The following is a 24,644-nucleotide window of genomic DNA, read 5'->3' as shown; positions in this document are numbered from 1 at the left end:
TTTTCCACATTTCGTTTTTCTCCCTTAATAACAAATGTGTCCATTCTGATGCTCAATTTTACTGAACTAATGGCTGCTGATGATTATTTGAATTGAATTCTGCCAAAGTGCATGCTTGTAAGTGTTCGTTAGATGCGTAACGTTAGTGTGAGTACAGGTCTGCTCATGTCTGAAAATAATATATGAAAAACAAAATTATTTTACATAACAAAAACATTATAGCTTATATTTGTTTAGTACATTTTTTAATTCATGTAAAAACTCAAATGAATTGTAAAACTGAAAGTTATTTTTTTAATTCTGTTCAGCATGGTGGGCCGCATTTGAATTTGTGACGGGCCGCGGGTTGAGAACCACTGATCTACAGTAATGATTGGCAGCGGCATCTCGAACATGTGCGTGCTGTCGCTAAGGGTTGCGGGACTCACGCCGAACCCGCGGAAGTGTGCAATTGGGCGTGTGGAGGTACGGTATCTGGGCTTCCACTTGGGACATGGGACATGCGTCCCCAAATTGACAAGACTGCTGTGACTGCAGCCTGCCCAGGTCCCAAGACCAAAAAGGAGGTGAGACAGTTCCTCGGGCTGGCGGGATATTATTGGAGATTTATACCCAATTATTCGGAGCTCACCAGTCCGCTGACTGATCTTACAAAAAAGGATGCACCAGATCTGGTCCAGTGGACGGAGCTGTGCCAACAGGCTCTGACCAAAGTAAAGGCTGCTCTGTGTGGCGGGCCGCTCTTACACTGTCCTAACTTTTATCTCCCTTTTTTGATGCAGACGGGCGCATCAGACAGGGGGCTGGGGGCAGTCCTGTTGCAGGTGGTCGGGGGAGAGGAACGGCCAGTGCTGTATCTAAGTCGGAAGCTATAAAACAGAGAGACGAGATACAGCACCATTGAGAAGGAGTGTTTAGCCATTTGTTGGGCCATTCTCACCCTCCGTTATTACCTCCTGGGACGGGAATTCACCCTCTGTCGGACCAGGCGCCCTTCCAGTGGCTCCACCACATGAAGGATACCAACGCACGGATCACCCGTTGGTATCTAGCTTTACAGCCCTTTAAGTTCAAGGTGGTCCACAGGCCGGAGGCGCAGATGGCTGTAGCTAACTTCCTCTCTAGGAATGGGGGGGAGGGGCTGCAGGCCGGATGGCTCCCCGGCCTGAGTCAGGCGGTGGGGGTATGTGGCAAGGGGGGCGTGGTAGGGCGGAGTCTGCAGCAGAGAAACGAGTGCGGAGACGAGCGGTGATAAGGAGGTCAAGTGAATGATGTCTAATGTGAAGGGGAGAGAGACTTTTGGATCACAGAAACTGTGTACGGCAGGGAGCCTCACAGGAATTAGTTTTTGTCTTTTGTTTTGTTGAAAGGCTAATAAAAGCTTTGTTCACTCACCATCTCTGACTTCTTCGTCTTGCTCTGACATTGAACCAGGTTACAACTTGCTTTTAAAAGTACTTAAGTACCAAAAGGAAATATCCTTTTTTTATGTCAATGCACTGTTTTATTATTGTTGTATGCAATACCTTATGCCTCTGAAGCAACTTACAATACATTACACCTACTGAATACACTGACTAGCTTGTAGTATCTTTGGAATAAAGAGCTTTTAGAAAATGTTAAAAACCTCTAGAAGTGAAACATGTGAGTTAACAAACAATAAATAAATAAATTAATTAATTAATTAACACCCCTACCCACCCACACAAAAGCAGGATGATAGTGATCTCACACAGCTCTGGCAGTGAGTGCACACATCTGCCCGTAGCCATTCATCCACATTTGAACTGAGTGGACAGTGAAATTGTTGTAAATAGACTGATAAGAAAAAAATCAATCCTGCTTTAAAACCCAGCAACACAACAGTAGCTGTATAAGTCATTATTTAAAGAAGAAAAAATCACACACTGACTTTCAAAGCTGCTACATTATAACAACTTTCTACTTTGAGGACCTCAATAGAAATGTAGTGTAGAGAAAAGTATATTTGTCTTTCAAATGTAATGAAGTTATAGTCATAGGTTGTTACTGATGTAACTGCTTGAAGAAAGTGTGATTTGTGTTTCAGTGTAACACTCAAACTTACCGATAGAATGGCATGGGCAAAGCCATCAGAAAAGCTATCACCCAGATGCCCAACATGATGGACAGGAGCCTTTTCTTGGTCCTCAACCTCTGAGACAGAAACGGCTTTGTGACGGCCAGCCAGCGGTCCATGCTCATCAAGCATATCAGGTAGATGGATGCATACATGTTGACGCAGCACAGGTAATGGACCGTCTTACACAGGGCGGACCCAAGCTCCCAGTGTAGCCCTTTCACCAGGAAGCGGAGGAACAGCGGAGCGCTCAGGAGAACCAGTGCATCCGCCACGGCCAGATTCAGGATCAGCAGACACGTGACGGAGCGGCGACGCACTCGACACAGAACCGACCAAACCACGAACAGGTTCCCGGGGAAACCAAACACGAAGGCAATGACCAAGATAGCAATCCCGATCTGATGGGACAGGGGCAGGGATGCTGAGGACAGGGAGGCGGGCGCGATGGAGGTCTGAGCTGGTCCGGATAGGGCTGAGGGATTTGTAGGGACAAGAGTGGCCATTTGGTTCAAAGTTAATGGTGTTGTTTCTTGTATTTGCTGTGGAGATAAAGTAAACAGAGAGAGGAAAAAACAAGATCACTTTCCTTTTTGCTAATGAAGCAATCTGTGCTTATACAGATCTATCTATCTATCTATCTATCTATCCATCCATCCATCCATCCATCCATCCATCTATCCATCTATATAAATAGTATTTGTTTTGCTGTGTTCGCAGTAGTAACATTGCCCAACACAAAGAGCAGTTCCCCTTTTGGTTTCTGTAAATCCACAAAAAAACAAAAAAAATCCACTATATGACTGGGATTTTTATATTTATGTGCCACAGAACATTCACATTTGAGTGAACTATCCCTTAATAGATTACATGAGTCATCACATTTAATATGACTGATGACGTAGTACATAATACATAATGAAAATAGCAGTTGTTCAGACATAATTAAACACATAATCATCAAACTTTGATTTATCTCATTCATTGTTGCAATGACAAGAAAGTCTCAATTATACCCTGATTCACTTTCTTTTACTGTCATAGGCTACAGGTTCACTGTAAATGTCATGGAAATGTCTTTGTATGTTCTAATAATGCAGTTGTAACGTATTTATTTGAGCAAAGTATTTATTTATTTATTTATTTTTGTAGATTATCTGTCAAATCATTAAACAAAACAAACAAAAAAATCCTAAAACATTAATCATGAACTACTGGAAATGTTATTGAAAAGTCATGGAAATTCATGTGAAAGAAAACAGGACTTGGATACTGGGTTCCCTCTTCAGTTAATCTTCAGTTCCCAAAATGTACCCTTTCGACTTCGTACAGTTGACGCTTTCTCTTGCTTTCAAGAAAATCTAGCACAATGACACACTGCATGAGTCTGTTTGTTCAAAGTTTAACTTCTCTAATTTAACAGGACATATCAATGCGACACGCGTGGCACGAATCCCTGAAGAAGCACTGGGATGTTTTTTGTTTTTTTTAAGCGCACCACAAGCTGTTACACTGACATCGTTGCCTAATCAGAATATGCTTATGGTTGCAGTTCTTGCATTTTTTTTTTAAACCGATCCTTACGGTGACCTACTTGAATTTTTTTGTGAATAGCCTATGATTTTGGTTAAAGTTAGTATTATAGGGTTAGGTCATGAATTGTCTTTTTATATTAGTTATGCTGCTAGTCATCTATATTCTATGAAGCGTTTCCTGCTGAAAGGGTGTTAACCATGTTTAACACATTTATGACAGATATGATCCTTCACTCATCTAGCAATGTTAAATGTTGTAAAGTCCTTACAAACATTTCAAGCAAAATCATGTGAAAATTGACTATTATAGATCAGATGTTTAGATAAAAAGGTCACCAAGTCCAATTTACTCTCAATAAAACATTACCAAAAGACTTTGTATTGTAGAACCCCTAGTTTAGATTTAAAACTAGAGACACACTCACACACACACACACACACACAAACACACACACACAAACCTGAATATGAATGCACGTCAAACAGCCTTACCTCAATTCCTTGTAAACTTTTCCGCAGGCGAGCACATTAGCGTAGAATCAGTTTTGTCCCAATGTCTCAGAAGTGTCCTTATCATTAACATCTTTTAAGTAGTGGTGCTATTTAACGTCATTGCTTCCTCTTCACACACATCACTTTAGAAACAACCAATTGCCTCAGACAGGAAAGAGCAAAGAACACTTCACATGCACGCACAAAAAAATGCTGTGACTTGGTTCATTTGTTTTGGTATCTTTTCTTTCTGTTGCATTTTGTCCTCCTCCTTTGTGCTCTAACTCTCTAACTTTTTCTCTCTTATTTGAATTTATTTGCATGGGGAAGCCGTGTCCCGTGATCATACTGATAATTGCAGTGTATGCATGTGTGTGTAGTACTTCGATTTCCACATGCCCCGCGTTGTTTTCATAATAGGGTAGTGTGACCGCTTCCAGTTATTAGACTGTTGTAACCAGGGTGGGCCGTTCACATGCAACATTAGCCAAATGCAGGTGATTTTTGCACAGGGCCAGCCGGGGCATTTTTGCCTGATCTTGCTGCCCTGAAGAGTATCCTTTGATCTGAATGAAACAGACGAGGCTTTTGTTTACTATGCAGTTGTGCACTGCAAGCACATGGCTCTAGCTTCATTTCAAATTCAGACTCACATAATTTTATTCCAATCAAATTAACCATGGTTTCATTATAGTAAAAGTGTAGTAATCATGTTTTTTTGGCGTATTGATTACCACAGTTACCACAGTTTTACCACAAATACCATGGTTAAACTATGGTTAGTGTAGCAAAACCATGCTTTTGCCATAGTTTAACTATAGTGACCATGGTTTTTTGGTTTTATTTGTAGTAAAACCATGGTTAATTTTCGTAAGGGCGTATCGTTCAGTACTGCCTCAGAGACATACAACGCTGCTTGCGCAAACCTCGTGCTCTTTAGTGAGATGTTGCGTCATTATTAATTGCTTAGGTCACTTCACACTTCTAGTTCCTTTCGTAGCATATATTATTAAAAAAGGCCGGCCTTAGCAATATATCAACATGTAAATTAGATCAAAAAGTCACCCGAGTGTCCACTTTTAAAGTCAGCAAATGACAAATTGACAATGATTAACAGAAATGGATGATTTTCTACAGATAAATGTGATGTGAAAGAATTGATTTATTGAGGATCATTGTTTCATTTCCTCATTTTCAGAATGCACATCTCTTAACATTGTTCATCATTACTCTTTATGTACAATCTGAACATTATTAAACAGCTGATCAGTTCACACACACTGAATGGCATATATTAAAGCCACAAGGCTGGTATTTACACGTTCAACTGATCATAATTGAAGTGCTTTAGTTTTTAATTTAATCTCTAAAACTCCCTGCAATCCCAAAACTCAAACACGAACACACATGGAGACATGCATCGCAAATCTTCACATTTAAAGGGGTAGTTCACACAAAGATGAAAATTACCCCAAGATTTACTCACCCTCAAGCCATTCGTATATGACTTTCATCTTTCAGACAAATACAATCAGAGTTATATTAAAAATGTCCTGGCTCTTCCAAGCTTTATTAAGGCAGTGAATTGTGGTCAAGATTTTGAAACAAAATAAAGTGCTTCCATCCATCATAAAAAGTACTCCACACAGCTCCGGGGGTTAATAAAGGCCTAATAAAGGCCTAAAGAGTGGGATCGACATGTTTGTGTAAGAATAATATCCATATTTAACACTATACAAATCATAATCTCTAGCGTCCGCTATAGTACGCGCGTGTTCTATGAGAGAGTGGCATTCCAGCGGATGATATAGGCGTATTTTATGATGAATGGATGCATGGATGAATGGATTTATTTTGCTTAAATATGTTGACCACTATTCACTGCCATTATAAAGCTTGAAGAGCCATGACATTTTTAATATAACTCTGATGGCATTCGTCTGAAAGAAGAAAATCATACATATCTTGCGGTGAGTAAATCATGGGCTAATTTTCATTTTTGTGTGAACTATACCTTTAATACAAAATCATTACATTTAATATGACTGATGATGTAGTACAAAAAAAATGTAAATAACAACAATTGTTCATTTGTTCAGACATAAGTAAACACAAAAATCCTTAAACTTTAATTTACCTCATTCATTGTTACATTGCCCAAAAAAAGGTCTCATACCCTGATTCACCCTCCTTTACTGTCATACGGGTTCACTGTAAATGTCATGGAAATTTCAATGTATTTTTTTAATAATGCAGTTGTAAATATTTACTTGAGTGCAATATGTCAAATCTTTAAACAAACCAAATTCCTTAAACATTAATCATGAGCTACTGGAAATGTTATGGAAAAGTCATTGAAATTATTTTGAAAGAAAACAGGACTTGGATAATGGGTTCTCTCTTAATTTTCAGTGTCAACCCAACGTTTTCCCTTTCAGTCTTGAATCTTTGGACCCATCCATGGAGGTGGTCTTATTCTGACATAATCTGAATGGTTCATCTGTCCCTCAGTTGCGTGGCACCAGGGCCGTCCTTAGGGGGGTGCAACTGCTGCAGTCGCACCGGGCCCCGTGGTGAACGAACCAAGGGGGACGCCCCCGGAACTCGATCGCGAATGGACCGAGGGGGGCTCCCTTCCTCGCACCGGGCCCCGCGTCAGCTAAGGACGGCCCTGCGTGGCACCCTCTGCTGGACAAACACATGAAGCAGTTCTTTGAAAGTGCTGAAATGCAGAGTATTCCAGGTCGAACTTGTGGACTTTCTTTGTCATGTTTTTAACGGTTAGAACCTGTTCCTTGTTTAGCCCATTAGTCAATGTATAAAACCCATGTGGCCATCTCAGTTCTCTGTCTGGTGATGGTTTGACACTGAGCCTCTTGTTCTCTTTTGTTTTTGGGTACACCATTGGTAAACAGTTTTTATTTTAAAATATAAACTTGGATTGACCTCCATCTGTTAGAAAAGCACACCTTTACCACACCGTGCAACACCGGAACAACGCACAGCCCAGCGCTCTCTCACCGTAGATTGAGTTCCCCGTAACGAGCCGCAGCCAGATGCTCACTTACCGTTTTTCGGCGGCACAACTTTAATAACCGAGTTTGCGTTAGCGGTGGTGGTGGTGGAATCTGAGTCTTTGTCATTGAGACTTTCTCCCTCATCGGTCTCCTTCTCTCGGTCGCGGCTGTTCTGGTTGCTGTGCCGGATCCTCCGCGACGTTTCCAGCGCCGTTCCCTCGAACAGCCGCGCCATGAAGGCCAGACCCTCCCGCCGGATGAACGACTTCCCAGCGAATGTGTAAAGCACTGGGTTTATGCAGCTGCTGACGAAGGCCACAGTAGAGGTGAGTGCTTGCAGCTTCATCCTGATCTTTTTTAGGCTGTCGAAGGAAGACAGGAATGTGTTTTGATGCTTATTTGGTTATAAAAATTTGAGACGTTATAAAAGCAATTTAAAAACGTATAAGTTTGCTTTGGGTTTCTGGACTGTATAGCCTAATGACAATATTGTCTTGTTAGAGATACTTTACAGCAGAATTTGTTTACCATTTTTAAGCATATCTTTCCTTGTCAAAGTTACTAAATGAGATGAGTTAATTTTACTCAAACATTAGCTACTTAAAAGGGTCATATGATACAATTTCATGTTTTCCTTGTCTTTAGAGTGTTACAAGCTGTTTGTGCACATTTAAGATCCGTAAAGTCGCAAAGATTAAAGTCTCAAACCTAAAGAGATATTCTTTCTAAAATAACTCATAAATGAGTTCTAAAAGGATTCATACGCATCTTCCCAAAACGCCTAATTCAAACACGCCCCCATCCATTTCCATTGTCCACTCAAATGAATGGAGAGGCGGGCCTTCCGTTGTGGTGACGAAAGTTTACCGTTGCTTAGAAAGTCCGGAGACTGCAATGATGGAGGAGAACCTTTTGGTGTCTGTCGCGGGTTAACCAGAGCTGTATTTTTTTAAGGTTTTTGCTAATACAACAGTTTACTTTACAGCAAAAACCAAAGATTTTAGAGCACTCGCGCTATAATCCTTTGATTACACTGACAGGACAGCTGATTTGGTGGTTACCTAGCAACATAAAAAAACAGCGCACTGCTCTTTTTTTTTAAAGTAACCAAAATTTTCCGACCTAAAAAATGCATTCGGTCTGATCGGGGTCTTAGTATTGTTGCCGCCGCAGCCATAGAAGCTGATATTTCACATATGGTAGGGGCGTAACATTTCATCACACGCTTGAGGTCTTCGGCCAATCACAACGCAATGGACAGATGGCCAATCAGAGCACACCTCGCTTTTCAGAACGATGACCTTTTTTAAAAATCGACGCGTTTCAAAAAGGTGGGGCAGAGAGGAGCAACACTAAGATACAGTTACAGTATGTGGAAAATAATGTGTTTTTGAACCTTAAACCGCGTAAACATTGCATTACACCAAATACACAAAATAATGTTCTTTTTAGCAACTTCATATGACCCCTTTAAAGTTAATTGCACAATGCAAAAAGGTAAGGGAAACGAGCACAATTTAGAACATTTTAAATATGTTTAAGAGATGTTGCTCTCTGGCATGAGAAGCATAGGTTGATCTTCCTTTTAGAGTTGCTGAGGTCCTGGTGTGAGTGTTTTAAGTTGCTCACTTTTCTTTTGCGGGAGAATCTTCTGGATGTAAAGCAGCAGCCACCTGTGTGAGGAAAACACGATTAGGTTGTTTTCACATTTGAGAAATGGAGTGTTTGATGGACAGACACACACCTGCACCATGTTTATGATGTGGTACGGCAGCCAGAACAGTCCGAAGGTGATGATGATCACCAGGATGAGTTTCTCGCTGCGGATGCGTCTGCGAAAGCGCGTCTTGCGGATTCTGCGCAGGATGCACACGTAACTGCCTATGATCACGCCGTATGGCAACAAGAAGCCCAGTAATGTTTCCATACCATACTGCATCACCTCCTGCAGATGAACAACACTGTCATGAAATAACAGAGCCGTAATGGGAAATTAACAAACAGATATTTATAGATATTTTGTTCTTGATCTTGTTATAGAAAATATGTCTGCCAGAAGGCTTTTGGACACATTACAAACAAGAAAAATGTAGTTCTCTGCCAAATGTTTTGGGCACAAAACAATATTTGTGGCAGGAACCTCATGCAGTGTGACAATGTCATGATATGGATAAGCTCTTTACAGACAGGAAGGTTCAAACTGCCAAATGAACATGAGAATGATATAAAAATCAGAACCTGAACAACTCAGAAGTGCCCAGTTACTGCCGTTCACCAACAGTTCCCTTCCACACTGACAGAGCATTCCAAGGAGAATTTCCAAACACTGCAGGGTTTATGTTGAGAATTCTGATGTGGTCACATGACATAGTCAGCCATGGGTGGAGCCAAGCCTCCTCAGGTGCACTGAATGATTATTTAGCATTTAGCTGCCTTTGTTTTGTGTGTGTGTGTGTGTGTGTGTGTGTGTGTGTGTGTGTAACATGCAGCTAGTGGTGGCAAAGTGAAGCGTTCTGAACCAGTGAAGCTTTCAACACAATTGACCTATCGGTAAGCCCTGCCCCCTTAGTTACTCTTGCACCCTCAGACAAACAAACGGAGCTGCTCACTGTCTTACAATGACAGCTGTCAGTGTGAAAACCTTGTCCCAAGACGTTCTGCTTGAGCAGATGAAAATTGTAAATTAATGAGAGTATGGCAACCAGAAAATCAACGTTTTCGTCTTCATTGGGATTAGGGTTGAATGCTTACGGACATTTTGCTCTGTTTGTTTGGGTTCAGGAAATGGAACAAAATAAATTCCATTGTCTATCCTTTCAGGATACATGCAATCAGTGTTACAAGTACCCCAGGCACATCATTTTTCCATTTTTGTAGCATTAACACCATCAAACCGATGAAAGTTTCGGATCTTCCTTCCAATGTTTCTAAAGATGTCCGAGTTCCGCTCCCCGTGCAACTGATACTCGACTGCCATTGGCTCATCTGTGTTTGAGGGGAGGGGCTTACCGATAGGTCTATTGTATCGGAAAAAGGTTCATAACTCGAAGCTTTTTTAACACGGTTTACGTTGTGGCCATGTAGTGGTCATAAAAATGAATATCAAAGTGCTGTGTTCACTTACAGCCAGGGGTTTCACATCTGGTTCTGCAACTGATTCTTTGTTTTATTTTATTGTATATAAATAATGGTCATTGTCAGAATCATTCATTTGTGTCTGTGTACTGGCAGCAAAATAAGTCAAATAAATGAAACTAAATTCATAAATTAAATCTACGATCTGTCTATTTAAAATCTGCCTCAATCCTTAGACTGGGGGAAGTCGTGGCCTAATGGTTAGAGAGTCGGACTCGTAACCCAAAGGTTGCGGGTTCGAGTCTCGTACCGGCAGGGATTGTAGGTGGGGGGAGTGAATGTACAGCGCTCTCTCCCACCTTCAATACCATGACTGAGGTGCCCTTGAGCAAGGCACCAAACCCCCAACTGCTCCCCGGGTGCCGCAGCAAAAAAATGGCTGCCCACTGCTCCGGGTGTGTGTTCACGGTGTGTGTGTGTTCACTGCTGTGTGTGTGCACTTTGGATGGGATAAATGCAGAGCACTAATTCTGAGTATGGGTCACCATACTTGGCCACGTCACGTCACTTCACTTCACTTAGACTGTTATTTCGTTGGCAATGTTCATTTGATCTTAATAGCTTAGTTCAGCTTAATATATAAACTATGATATTGGAGAAAAAAAACAATGCTAACGCATTATAATGTAAAGGAAATGGTTGAGTTTGTTAAACTGTTTAGTGTTGAGTTAATTGGATTATATGATTTGTAACTTAGTGTTTGAATTCATATGTTGCTAATTATATTTAAGATTTGTTCTTTGTCTCTTGTTTATAGAAACCATACAACTTGTGTGTGTGTGTGTGTGTGTGTGTGTGTGTGTGTGTGTGTGTAACATGCAGCTAGTGGTGGCAAAGTGAAGCGTTCTGAACCAGTGAAGCTTTCAACACAATTGACCTATCGGTAAGCCCTGCCCCCTTAGTTACTCTTGCACCCTCAGACAAACAAACGGAGCTGCTCACTGTCTTACAATGACAGCTGTCAGTGTGAAAACCTTGTCCCAAGACGTTCTGCTTGAGCAGATGAAAATTGTAACTTAATGAGAGTATGGCAACCAGAAAATCAACGTTTTCGTCTTCATTGGGATTAGGGTTGAATGCTTACGGACATTTTGCTCTGTTTGTTTGGGTTCAGGAAATGGAACAAAATAAATTCCATTGTCTATCCTTTCAGGATACATGCAATCAGTGTTACAAGTACCCCAGGCACATCATTTTTCCATTTTTGTAGCATTAACACCATCAAACCGATGAAAGTTTCGGATCTTCCTTCCAATGTTTCTAAAGATGTCCGAGTTCCGCTCCCCGTGCAACTGATACTCGACTGCCATTGGCTCATCTGTGTTTGAGGGGAGGGGCTTACCGATAGGTCTATTGTATCGGAAAAAGGTTCATAACTCGAAGCTTTTTTAACACGGTTTACGTTGTGGCCATGTAGTGGTCATAAAAATGAATATCAAAGTGCTGTGTTCACTTACAGCCAGGGGTTTCACATCTGGTTCTGCAACTGATTCTTTGTTTTATTTTATTGTATATAAATAATGGTCATTGTCAGAATCATTCATTTGTGTCTGTGTACTGGCAGCAAAATAAGTCAAATAAATGAAACTAAATTCATAAATTAAATCTACGATCTGTCTATTTAAAATCTGCCTCAATCCTTAGACTGGGGGAAGTGGTGGCCTAATGGTTAGAGAGTCGGACTCGTAACCCAAAGGTTGCGGGTTCGAGTCTCGTACCGGCAGGGATTGTAGGTGGGGGGAGTGAATGTACAGCGCTCTCTCCCACCTTCAATACCATGACTGAGGTGCCCTTGAGCAAGGCACCAAACCCCCAACTGCTCCCCGGGCGCCGCAGCAAAAAAATGGCTGCCCACTGCTCCGGGTGTGTGTTCACGGTGTGTGTGTGTGTTCACTGCTGTGTGTGTGCACTTTGGATGGGATAAATGCAGAGCACTAATTCTGAGTATGGGTCACCATACTTGGCCACGTCACGTCACTTCACTTCACTTAGACTGTTATTTCGTTGGCAATGTTCATTTGATCTTAATAGCTTAGTTCAGCTTAATATATAAACTATGATATTGGAGAAAAAAAACAATGCTAACGCATTATAATGTAAAGGAAATGGTTGAGTTTGTTAAACTGTTTAGTGTTGAGTTAATTGGATTATATGATTTGTAACTTAGTGTTTGAATTCATATGTTGCTAATTATATTTAAGATTTGTTCTTTGTCTCTTGTTTATAGAAACCATACAACTATTGTTTGGTTCCTATGTCTCTGTTGATGAATAAAGATCATGGATTGAGTACTGGATCCCCTGTGTTTTGATGGGCACGCCACCCTGATAGCACACATTCCTGAACAAACACACTTCCAAACTTTACAGTCTAGATGTACAAACCTGATAAAACATTCCCAGAACAGAAGCAGCCAAAGATGCTTCTACAAGGACTGACAGATACTTACAATGAGTAAATGTTGCTTGAGGCTTAACCCTCTACCGCATGGTGTAGCCATATGGCAACATACTCTTTGTGTTGTGTTCACTGCTGTGTGTGTGCACTTTGGATGGGATAAATGCAGAGCACTAATTCTGAGTATGGGTCACCATACTTGGCCACGTCACGTCACTTCACTTCACTTAGACTGTTATTTCGTTGGCAATGTTCATTTGATCTTAATAGCTTAGTTCAGCTTAATATATAAACTATGATATTGGATAAAAAAAACAATGCTAACGCATTATAATGTAAAGGAAATGGTTGAGTTTGTTAAACTGTTTAGTGTTGAGTTAATTGGATTATATGATTTGTAACTTAGTGTTTGAATTCATATGTTGCTAATTATATTTAAGATTTGTTCTTTGTCTCTTGTTTATAGAAACCATACAACTATTGTTTGGTTCCTATGTCTCTGTTGATGAATAAAGATCATGGATTGAGTACTGGATCCCCTGTGTTTTGATGGGCACGCCACCCTGATAGCACACATTCCTGAACAAACACACTTCCAAACTTTACAGTCTAGATGTACAAACCTGATAAAACATTCCCAGAACAGAAGCAGCCAAAGATGCTTCTACAAGGACTGACAGATACTTACATTGAGTAAATGTTGCTTGAGGCTTAATTAACTCCTAGGTTACACCAGCAGATTCAAACTGTTATGCATGTTATGCAAATCAAATCCCAACTCACTGCAATATCAGGTTGCAACTATTATTACGCATTTTTTTTACTTCAAAATTGCTTTGACTAAAATACAAATCCATAATATTACTTAATGCAGTAAAAAAGTCATCTCATCTGAATCAGGAGAGAAATATGCAAAAATCAAGCAATGTTTACAAGCCAAAACAGTTCTAAACAACCATTTTGATGTGAGAGGACAACAGAGGATGCTCTTTTTCACTGGAGGAAGCGTTATTATAGATTATGGACTGGAGTGGTGTGGATTACTTGTGGATTATTATGATGTTTTTATCAGCTGTTTGGAATCCATTGAAGCAAATGATGGAATTATACATTTCTCCAGGAACTGAAGAAACAAAACTCATCTACATCTAGGGTGGCCTGAGGGTTTGTGCATTATGTGTGTTTTCAGTCTCATGAAGAGCTTCATTCAATTCATTGTGCTTTATTTTTCTTGGATGTGCATGTAATAAGTTTTGATCTGAAATAATAATGTAGAAATGACTCACATATTGTGGTTGTGGGTGATGGCAGTAACACACGAGACTCTGAGGCTCTCTGCTGACCTCTTTGGTGGTCCTGAAAACCAAAACGGGCACAGAGAGTCCCAAAGCGAGCACCCAGAGTCCTGCCAGCACCTGCGTGACCGTCCTGCGGTCCATCAGCGCGCCGACACGCTTCGGACACACTATCGCCACCAGCCTGTGGAGACTCATCAGCATGATCAGAAATATGGAAGCGTACATGTTGGCGCAGCAGAGGTAGAACAGGACTTTGCACAGCACCAGGCCGAAGATCCAACTGCGCTGAAACAAATAAACCATGAAGAAAGGTGTCAGCAACATGAGGAAGCCGTCGGCGAAGGCGAGGTTCAGGATCAGGAGGGTGGTGATGGAGCGACGCCGCGCTCGGGCCAAGATGGTCCAGACGATGAAGACGTTCCCGGGGACGCCGAGGAGGAACACGAGGCCGAGGATCGACGCGCCAGCGACCGCTTCGCTACTGTTGCTCAAGATCGTCTCGCTACCACTAGCTGTGCCAGAGACGTTGGAGGGATCCCGCGATGACATGTTCAGAGTCGGACTGGGAAGGACAAATGGGCTGGAGGACGGAGTGACTTGTAGGACGGAAGAGGAGGACAGGAGAGCATTGTGGTTCAAGGCCATCTTGGCAATCTAAGGGTAAAAAAGAGAATGTTTTGTCAGTTGCAGTGACTGTCTAGCTTGTTTTAAACACTGCTTGCATATGATTGTGGCATCAGCATTACACTACATTACTGGTCAAAAGTTTGGAATAATTATGATCTTTTTATGTTTTTGAAAGAAGTCTCTTCTGCTCACCAAAGCTGTTTTTTTTTTTTTTTACTAATGGTTTTCGATGTAAATATAGTATAAAATGTAATTTATTCCTGAGATCAAACCTGAACTTTCAGAAACACACACAGAAACACAAAAACACAAGTACAAATGTTTCATATTTCTATTAAAACCATGATGAACCATTTTTTTTTTCAGTATTCTTTTATAAATAGAAAGTTCAAAAGAACAACATTAATTTGAAATAGAATTCTACTGTAACATAAATGTCTTTGCTCTCACTTCTGATCAATTGAATGTGTCCTTGCTGAATAAAAGTAGTACTGAAATGTAATACACAAGACTATATATGTGTCATATTATAGATATGGACTTAATAACTGTGCATATGCAATATTAAAAGTGTATAACTGAAGCTCCAAAAATACAGTTTAATGAAGGTGACATCATTCCCTGCATTGACCGACCAAATGTAAATTTGATATTTTTTTGATTGTGTATAATTTTTTGTTTTTCAGTTAATTCTGTTGATATACATCCAATAAGAAGTTACTGGAATACACTTCAATAGTACATAGAGTTATTTTTCCTCATTACACAGTGATTTGACAGAGCATCATTTTACTGATCAACTGATATTTTCCAATGAACTTCTTTAATTTGATAATGGCATCCGTTTTATAAGTCAGTAGATAAATGCAGAGAAAAGCAATGCCATTTTCAGCAGTACTGGATCCAGAAGTATTTTTCCATTCAGTTTGGATCAAATTGGATGAGATGAATTGCAAAACTGCAAAGTTTGATCTTTGATTTGAACCAAAACAAAATATGAACAGGAAAGGACTGTACTTAATGTGCATGACATAAATAAATAAAAAATGTATATAATCATATATCTATACAGTACCTTGCGGAAGTATTCATACCCCTTTTTCACGATTTGTTGTGTTGCAGCCTTATGTTAAACTGCTTGAAATTACCTTTTTTACACATCAATCTACACTCCATACACCATAATGACAAAGCACAAAACAGGTTTGTAGCAACTTTGCAAATTTATTAGAAATAAAAAACTGAAATTATTCCATTATTCCATAAGTATTCCTTTTCTGGGACACTTGAAATTTAGCTCAGGAGCATTCATATTGCTTGTAGATGTTACTACACTTCGAGCGGATTTAACCTGAATAGGTATGATTTGGAAAGGTACACTTATCTTAAGAAAAGGTCTAACAGCTGAAAATACACATCAGAGCAAAAAACTGCCTGTAGAGCTCAGAAACAGGATTGCCTCAAGCCACACATCTGGGGAAGAGTTCAGAGAAAATTCTGCTTCATTGAAGGTGCACAGAAGCACATAGTCTCCATTACCCTTAATGGAAGAAGTTTGAAACAACATGGGCGGCGTTTCCCAAAAGCATTGTAAGCTTAAGTACATTGTAGACCCATTGAAACCAATGGAGCTACAATCAACTTAGGCTTACGATGCTTTTGGGAAAAGCAGCCCAGGACTCTTCCTAGAGTTGACCTCCTGTCCAAACTGAACAACTGATGGAGAAGGGCTTTAGTTAGACTGGTGACCAAGAAGCTGAAGGTCACTCTAGTTGAGCTCCATGATCATATGTGGAGATATGAGAAACCTACAGAAGGACAAACATCACTGCAACACTCCACTGACCTGGGCTTTATGTCGGAGTGGCCAGACTCAATCCTCTCCTCAGTGAAGACACGTGAAAAAACACTTGGAATTTGCAAAAAAGCACCTAAAGGACTCTCAGACTCTGAGAAACGGGATTCTCTGGTCTGATGAACCTCAATTCCAAGCATCATGTTTGAAGGAAACCAGATCTGCTCATCACCTGCAGAGTACCATCCCAACAGTAAAGTGTGCTGGTAGCAGCCTCATGCTGTGGGCTGTTTCTCAGCGGCAGGGACTGAGGGACTCGTCAGAGTAGAAGAAAATATCAATGCACAAAAATAATGAGATAGGCTTCATGAAAACCGAGTCCAGAGCATTCAGAACCTCAGACTGGGCAGAAGGTTCACCTTCCAACAGGATAATGACCCTAAACACAGCAAGAGCAGCTTATAGACGACTCTGTGAATGTCCTTGAGTGGCCCAGCCAGAGCCTGGGCTTGAACCCAGTCAAATATTTCTGTAGAAACCTGAAAATCTGTATCTGCCCTCATCCAACCTGACAGCTTGAGAGGTGAAGAGGTGAGGCGAAGAATGGCAGATAATTGCCAAATGATGATGAGCAAAGCTTGTTGCATCATACCTAAAAAGACATGACGTTGTAAAGGTGCTTCAACTAAGTACCGCATTAAGGGTATGAATACTTATGCAATGTACTTATTTCAGTTTATTATTATTTTCATAAATTAACAGAGTTGTGACAATTATGTTTTTGCTTTGTAATTATGGTGTATGTGGTGTGGATTGATGTGGTAATTTAAAGCAGTTTAACATAAGGCAGCAACATAAAACATGAAAAAATGAAGGGGTATGAATATTTTTGCAAGGCACTGTATATATAATCACAAATTTAAAAGTAGTTTGAAAGTATAATGAGACTGATTTGACTATTAATCTGAAGTTCAATGGAAGCACAGCAACAAAGAACCTCGGAGTTCATGTTTGGTCTGTCTTGAGAGGTTTATACAGAAGTTAGAAATCTCTAATCTTCATGGAGAAAATAAATGGCATGTTCTTGCTGCATATGAAGTTGCATATGACCCGTTGCTGAAGTTGTTCCAGGTTCTTCTAATAACCCGCCCTAATATAACATTTAATAGGCTATTGATAAACCACAATGGCAGCAACACATTTGTTTGCATTTTGGATTTATTTTCAATATTAGATGCTCATAAAGAGGGTGGAGGCCACCGTAAATGACGTTTGTGGTCTTCAGACAGAAGCACAGGTCAGAGTCGTAGCCTCAGCACATCTCAGTGGCGGCCGGCAAAAAGGCCAGCGGAAAAATCATGTCCACAGAGCCAATTACTGTCCATTAGTGAAGGCATTAGCACACGGCAGACGCTGACAGGCTCCCTGATGCATTACAAACACAACGGTTTGCTCAAGTGATTACAGGAGTCTGCGTAACGTGATCGTTATCTTCTCATGCCAGATCTCCACAATTCAATATGACCGCAAATCATCCGTTCAAGAGGCACCAACCGAGTGAAAGAAAACAGACGACCAGAACACTGCGTCCATTAGAGGCCCTCGGGGAGAGGAAAGAAAAGAGACGCAGAACACGGAAAGTGAAAGTCTAGAAAACGCAGAGTGAATCTGAAGAATTAACAATGAATATGTGAAGGCTGCCAGTGTTTGTATGAAGACCCACTTCTGCCCACAAACCTTGCGTGCTTATACTGCAGGAAGTCCATACAGGAAATGATTTGTGATGATTTATGCTGACAGGGGTTTTGTAAACCTGCATGTTATCAGTCGACATCTAACAAGGATGCAACACAATAAAAATGACTAGCTAGCTTTCAAACACACAATTTTATCCATTTGATTTTAGTTGGTGTTATAGTTTCTCCTAATGGCTGGTATTGTTTTTGTGAATTGTTTAAAGGCAAGCATATTTCTGATGAGATATAATTTCAGAGGGCTTACTGAACATTAAATCATGCACTAAAATAAAGTAGCTGTTTGTCACATGGCTGCTTGGATTTAATCATCAGTCACTGATGAGCTGTCTAGTGTAGTCATTAATGTTGCAACTCTTTATGTGGTCAGATACAACAGTAAGAGGTCAGGGATAAGAATATAATGATTTCAATCATCAAAGCGACAGTTCACCCTGAAATGAAAGCTGTCATCAGTTACTCAAATCAGTAAGACTTTCTAAAGGTGAATTGTTGAAAGCTATTCATATGTTGCTTTTTTATGTTGCTGTGGCCTTCAAATCTCATATTTTTGCATATTCAGACACATCATAATCAGCTACTAGACATTCAGCATACAATAACACAACACCTTCAGTCTCAAAACTAATATATGACTTGTAAAAAATGACCGTGAATTTAACGGTAAAAGACTGTAAAAATGCTACAGTAAAAACCTGTTAAATGGTTAACGGTAAATTCCCCTACTATATACGGTGAAAAACTGTATTGGACATTACATGTATTGGACATTAATTTTACGGTAGTATACCGTTTTTGGAAGTGAAAAAGACCGTATAATTTACAGTGAATAACCGTAAATTGACATTCCCAGAATTCCCTGCGTTACATTTCAAATTTGATGTTTTTTTTTGTTGAAATGACTATGTTTATTCTTCGTTTTTTCTTATCAGTTTTGTATATTAGGGTTGTTGTTAAATTAATGTGTATTGCATTATTTGCACCTTCTATATATGTTATTATTTAAAAGCTGCTTGTGATGGACTTTGGTTCATCATGTGACTTTCTCATCACCACCTGCATTGGGTGGTTATCAGTGTATTACAAAGGTACAAAACAGATTTCAGTACTTCAGTAGGTTGGTATATTAACATTATATCAGTTAATGAAATTACGGTATTTAACTGTAAATTTCACTTAAAACCGTAAAACCTAAAATGTTGCTACCTTATTTTTTACGGTAAAATTCCGACAACCACAGCTGCCGGTTTTTTACCGTCAATTTTACGGATTTTTTTTTACAGTGTAGAAGACTCAGAATATAGTGCACAACTCATATGTGCTACTGTTTTTGGACTTTTATGATGGCAGCGGCTTTTAATTCTGAGGATCCGTGCAGCATTGCATCTTCTGCAGGTCTTCATTATTTGACTCGCCTGCTTCAGATTCAGCTAATTAAGTGAGAGCTCCATGAATTGAGCTACGCCTGTCTGACCAGAATTGAAAACCACTTGTTTATGGTAGTTTTGGACTTTTCTGGAACTCGAAAGCAGCTTTTGTTTTGTGAGAAACCACAGTTTGAATCAAGATAATGGATTTCCATTGTGTTCCTCAGAGGGAAGTCAGTCAATCGGGTCTGGAACAACATGAGGGTGAGTGAGACACATTTTTCATTTTTTAGATATCTCATTTCAGGAGACCGTAATGCTGTCAGTTTAACAAATCAGAAATGAGATACAGGGATGAATAATTATCATACAAGATATAACACTACAAGCTGTAAGTCTCTGTGTATAAATATAAAGGTTTTATAGAATTATAACCAATTTTTGAAGTAGAAAAATTTACTTTTCACAATTAATTTTGGGTTATAATTTGTTTGGCATATTAAATGACAAAAAAAAGTGGATCGTCAAAAGCAGATTCTCTTGGTCAAGTCGATATAAAACATTAAATCACCAATTATTACTCAAAACTTGTGAAGAATGTGAAAAATAAAAATGCTAAAATATAATGTCCGAGCAGACGAGGAGGGACGTAACATAGCAACAAATAAAGAAAATGGGAAAACGTCAGTGCAAAAGCCATTTGTGACACACAAAGTGTCTAAATTGTGCCTATAAAAAGTAAAAGTAGAAAGTAAATGTGATTAACAAATAAATTATTATATAAAATGTGAACTATTTTTTTTAGTGTTAGGTTGATGTATTTCAAAACAACTTTGTTGGAGAAAAAGTCTGAAAATTGTATCAACGTTCAATACAACACTGTTCTGTGACCATATACAGCAAGTCATTTATTTACATTCAGTTCCATGGGAAAATGGGACAGAAGTTGGCATTTCTGTAACAAGTTTTTCCACATAAAACCTGCTTCCTGATAGCGAGACCAGACATGAACGCTGCCGGTGTAAATGCGCTCCAGAAATCGTTCGCAATTCTTTCCTAATTCCACCAAAACCAAACTCGTTCAAAACCAGGATCAGACGAAAGAAAGGCAGAATGATAACTAGATCTGCTGAAGTGAAGTTCGTTCATTCCCATTTCAATGTGGCCAGTCTATGCTGTGTTTGTCTAGTGCACGTCTGGGAGACTCGACGCAGTCTGAGACATACACCTCAAACAGACGTGAAAATCCACTCACACCCACTAACACAGACCTACACGCCCTCAGTGAGAACACAATAGAGTAATGAGCGCTTGACTGATTCTGAATCACAGTACATGCTACACAAACAAACAAGCATGTGTGGCTTTGTGCAAAATCATGTTCAATTCTGTCTTTTACAAGAATAAATCCAGTGTATTATCCTTGTATCCTTGCGACCACCTCGAAACGTTAATGTTACTCAACACGGTTCATTAAGCTGTGTCGAACAGCACTGGCCTGAAACGCAAGCGGCGAGTCTTAACAAGCATTACACAGATGACAATATTCTACTGACATGCACAGAAAAAAAATAAAAATAAATGAAAATGTATGTGAAAAGATGTGCGCTGACATGTGTGGATGCCCAGACTCACTTTTCCTGGATTGTTGATAGTGATCTTACTAAAAAAAAAGCATTGATAGCCGTCTACACCCCAAATATAGAACAGGTTGCGTAATGTGGGAGTGTGATAAATAAATATAACTAACATGGTGCATTATAATTACCTTATTTATGTACCATGGTATTTGTAGGTTATGTGTATGTTGCCATGTATAAGATTCACATTATTTGCAAGTCTATCACTTTTATTATGTTTAACTAATTACACACAGTTATTACCGTTTATACAAAGCGCCACATTGCTTTTAAATGACATATCATTAAACATGTTTACAGTGTTTTATTGCAGCATGTGGGGAGCGTAAATGCATTTACGCTGGAATCATAATCAATCCTTAAAGGGATAGTTCATCCAAAAATGAAAATGTGAATTTTGCACCCTGTTTTGTCCCACTTCTCAAGAATGACTGAGGTACGATGGCTAATCAAAATGGTACTTACTTGTGCTTATCCGGATTGTTCAAACCGACTTAAAACTAAAAGATTACTTTCTCTCGCGCGAACTCATTCGGGAGTGGTGACTTTCCACGTATTCCCAACTTCTGAGCCTGCTCGCCTGAAGTTATGGTTGATTGCTCTTCGGCTGGATATCAACACACACATTAACGTAAACTACGCCAGAATGCGTACACACTTCTCCGATGCGCGCGCTCAAGGAAGTTGAACATTGAGGTGTATTAGAGGTAAAAAATTATATAAATACTTTCCGGTTTCTGGCACAAACCGATCGTTTCGTTTCTTAGGACATCAATGTGTCGTCACGAGACGCAGGGTTTAATTTGGATTTGTCTGTGCATGTTTTTTTTACTCTCATAGATTTTGTTACCATTGCCATGCATTATACGACTGATAGACTGCAACGGTTGGACTTAAAAATCATCAGATGTGTTCTACTGAAGAAACAAAGTCACCTACATCTTGGATGCCCTGGGGGTAAGCAGATAAACATCACATTTAATTTTTGGATGAACTATCCCTTTAAATTGCAGTTGAGCTGATGGCTGGTTCTACTGTGGGTCAAGGTTTCTTAAGGTTCCTCTGGCCCTCGAGGTTCACTGTCCTGCAGAGTTTAGCTCCAAACCTGCCTGAAACTTTCTAGTAATCCTGAAGATCTTGATTGGCTTGTTCAGGTGTTTTCGATTCGGTTGAAACTAAAGTTTGTTGGATCAAAGTTGAGAGAACATTAAAAATGAATAATAAGAATAACCTGAATAACCTTTTTCAACTTTAAAGAGGCTTTTGTGCAATGGAAAAGTGTTATTGGTTTAAAATGTTCTTCATGTGACCACTAATACCAATAAAGAGCCTTTATTTTTAAGAAGTGGTCACTGGCTGGTCCACCACGTTTAGCTGGTTTGTTGTCCTAACAGCTGCTTGGAAAGTTGGGCAAATTTGGACATCCTATTTCCTTATTTCTTTCCAGATGACAGTGAGCCAACATGTCGTACATAATTCCTTAAACATTTCTTGAGCACCACTTTTAAAAAAAATACTAAATAATAATGTGAACTTTAGCTAAAAACCATATACTACTACTACAATTCATTGCAGCTCAGATGGTGCAACATCATGCTCAAATGTTCGGTTCCCTGAGAACACACATACGGGCAAAATGTACACCTCGAATGATCTGGATAAAGCATCTACTAAATGCATAAATGTAAACGTTGTATTGTACACATAAAAAAACAGATATGGTAGGCTATATAGATATTCAGTGAATAAAATATAGCTTATTTAAAGACAATTGGCCTAATTTATTTATATCCACGAGCATGTCTTTATATCTCTCTGGCTGTAATCACACAGTGATAATAATTAACAGTGATCTTCAAACAGACTCAGATATTATCAGAAAGCAGGAAACTAGTTTTACCTTCTTATACTTCCAGTGGCTGAAACAGCTACAAGTGAAAGCAAAGTTTAGACGTCCCCTTTTCTTTCTTTCTTAGTTCCTCCACAGGTAATTCAGTTCCCTGGTGCTCTCACTGCAGTCGTCTGTCCTTCCTCTCTATAGTCCACATATTTCTGTGGCTCTTTCTACATTCTGTGCAGCCTCATGTATCTGCGTGTTATCAGTGTCTCTCTCTCTCTCTCTCTCTCTCTCTCTCTCTCTCTCTCTCTCTCTCTCTCTCTCAGATACAGCTGTAAATGACACACCTCCAGTAAGGACACAGCGCACGTGCGCACACACGCCTCTGTTTGATCAAGCCACCACTCCTGTTAGTAATTTCTGAATCAGCATCCTGCACTCATATTTCAACACTGGACACTGGTTCACATTTCTCAGATGCTTGTAGAAACGTGTGTTAGCACACACAAATACACACGTTTACTTGGGCAGTGAAGTACACGATGACATGCCATTGACTTCTGTTGTGTAAATTTAACAATACAATTGTTACTTTTGATGCTGTGTTTGCACTGCTTGTATCACTTTGTCTGTGCGCTCCAAAGACCATTTCTGCTATATCTTTACGCCTCTTTCACGCTGGACAATTGATTCCAACAAAAAACCAGGAGAGTAGATTAACTTCGGTGGACTTGAAAATGGTGCATCTTGACATCTATCCGCTGTTGAAATAATATACCCTCTGATGTTCTTTCATGTTTATTTAATGCTATAGCTAGTAAAGAGGAAGAGATGGTCGGTCCACGTGCTGCTTAAACTGAGGTGCTACAGCGATCTGTCATGACACATTGAAGAGCCACAAAACGGTCACCATGGCTTGTCAGACATAGCAACAGTAACTAAGGGGGGCGGGTCTTTGCGAAGGGTCAATTGGCGATGAGATTTATGAAGAAGTCTTTGAATCATTCACTTAACCGAACTTATTCCTTTAAACAATAGGGCTTTGTAAAGAAAAATGGGGTCCGTTTGTGAGTTGATGTAATTAAGTTTAATTAATTTGCTTCTCAACATAAAATTTTAAATAAAATGAAGAACCAGATTCAAAATAAAAATGTAAATGTAAATATAACAACCCCAACATATTTAATTTGATTACCTGCATCTGCATGACCGTCAGCCTACATCAGAGATGGTGAACAACACGCAAACATTGTTAAATTATCGAAATATTTGGCTAGGTTAAAATTGTACGGGAACTTCGAGGAAATATCTTCTGACAGAAAACTTTGGGAAATACTGGTGTGTTGAGCGGAGACTCAATGGTTTGGGACAATGTTTAATACTTTTTTCACAGAATGAATGGCAATTCTTTTACGGCTATTTTCCTGTTTTCATTCATAATCTCAATGCGATTTCAATGGAAACTCAGTTGGTCTTCCTTTTCTGGAAAGTACGTCATGACATTTGTAATGTAATTCCTTCCAGTCAGCTGTAGCGTCATGATCAGGTTCCTGCAGGTTTTGTTTCAATCAGTGCGCAGCTGCTTTATGAGGGTCTCGGCAGGGAAATGACGTGTGTTGTGGTGGGATGTGAGTGAGTCTGAGTGCAGTTTT

The 24,644-nt window shown here is 39.7% G+C and overlaps 2 protein-coding genes across 2 annotated transcripts in view; both read right to left on the bottom strand.

Annotated features, from left to right (window-relative positions):
* LOC107702773 (leukotriene B4 receptor 1-like) overlaps positions 1 to 4,349 on the bottom strand; it is a 20,596-nt gene extending 16,247 nt beyond the window's left edge. Inside the window, exons 1-2 of the mRNA XM_016505186.1 lie at positions 4,126 to 4,349; positions 2,087 to 2,640 (exon numbers count right to left, since the gene is read on the bottom strand). Of these exons, the coding sequence (XP_016360672.1) occupies positions 2,087 to 2,604 (518 nt within the window). The 5' untranslated portion in view covers positions 2,605 to 2,640; positions 4,126 to 4,349. The remainder of the gene's footprint in view (positions 1 to 2,086; positions 2,641 to 4,125) is intronic.
* A 1,875-nt stretch (positions 4,350 to 6,224) lies between these two features.
* LOC107702769 (leukotriene B4 receptor 1-like) lies at positions 6,225 to 23,236 on the bottom strand. The gene is made up of 5 exons (XM_016505181.1): positions 23,056 to 23,236; positions 13,961 to 14,626; positions 8,887 to 9,087; positions 8,772 to 8,815; positions 6,225 to 7,504 (listed from the first exon to the last, which is right to left on the bottom strand). Exons 2-5 carry the CDS (start codon positions 14,615 to 14,617, stop codon positions 7,186 to 7,188), a joined length of 1,221 nt encoding a protein of 406 aa, XP_016360667.1. The 5' UTR covers positions 14,618 to 14,626; positions 23,056 to 23,236; the 3' UTR covers positions 6,225 to 7,185.
* Positions 23,237 to 24,644: the final 1,408 nt, after the last annotated feature.

This window comes from Sinocyclocheilus anshuiensis, unplaced genomic scaffold (genome assembly GCF_001515605.1).
Source record: "Sinocyclocheilus anshuiensis isolate Anshui unplaced genomic scaffold, SAMN03320099.WGS_v1.1 scaffold919, whole genome shotgun sequence".
Lineage (NCBI taxonomy): Eukaryota > Metazoa > Chordata > Actinopteri > Cypriniformes > Cyprinidae > Sinocyclocheilus > Sinocyclocheilus anshuiensis.
Note: the sequence above shows the minus strand (reverse complement) of the source record. Positions and strands in the feature narration are given on the sequence as shown.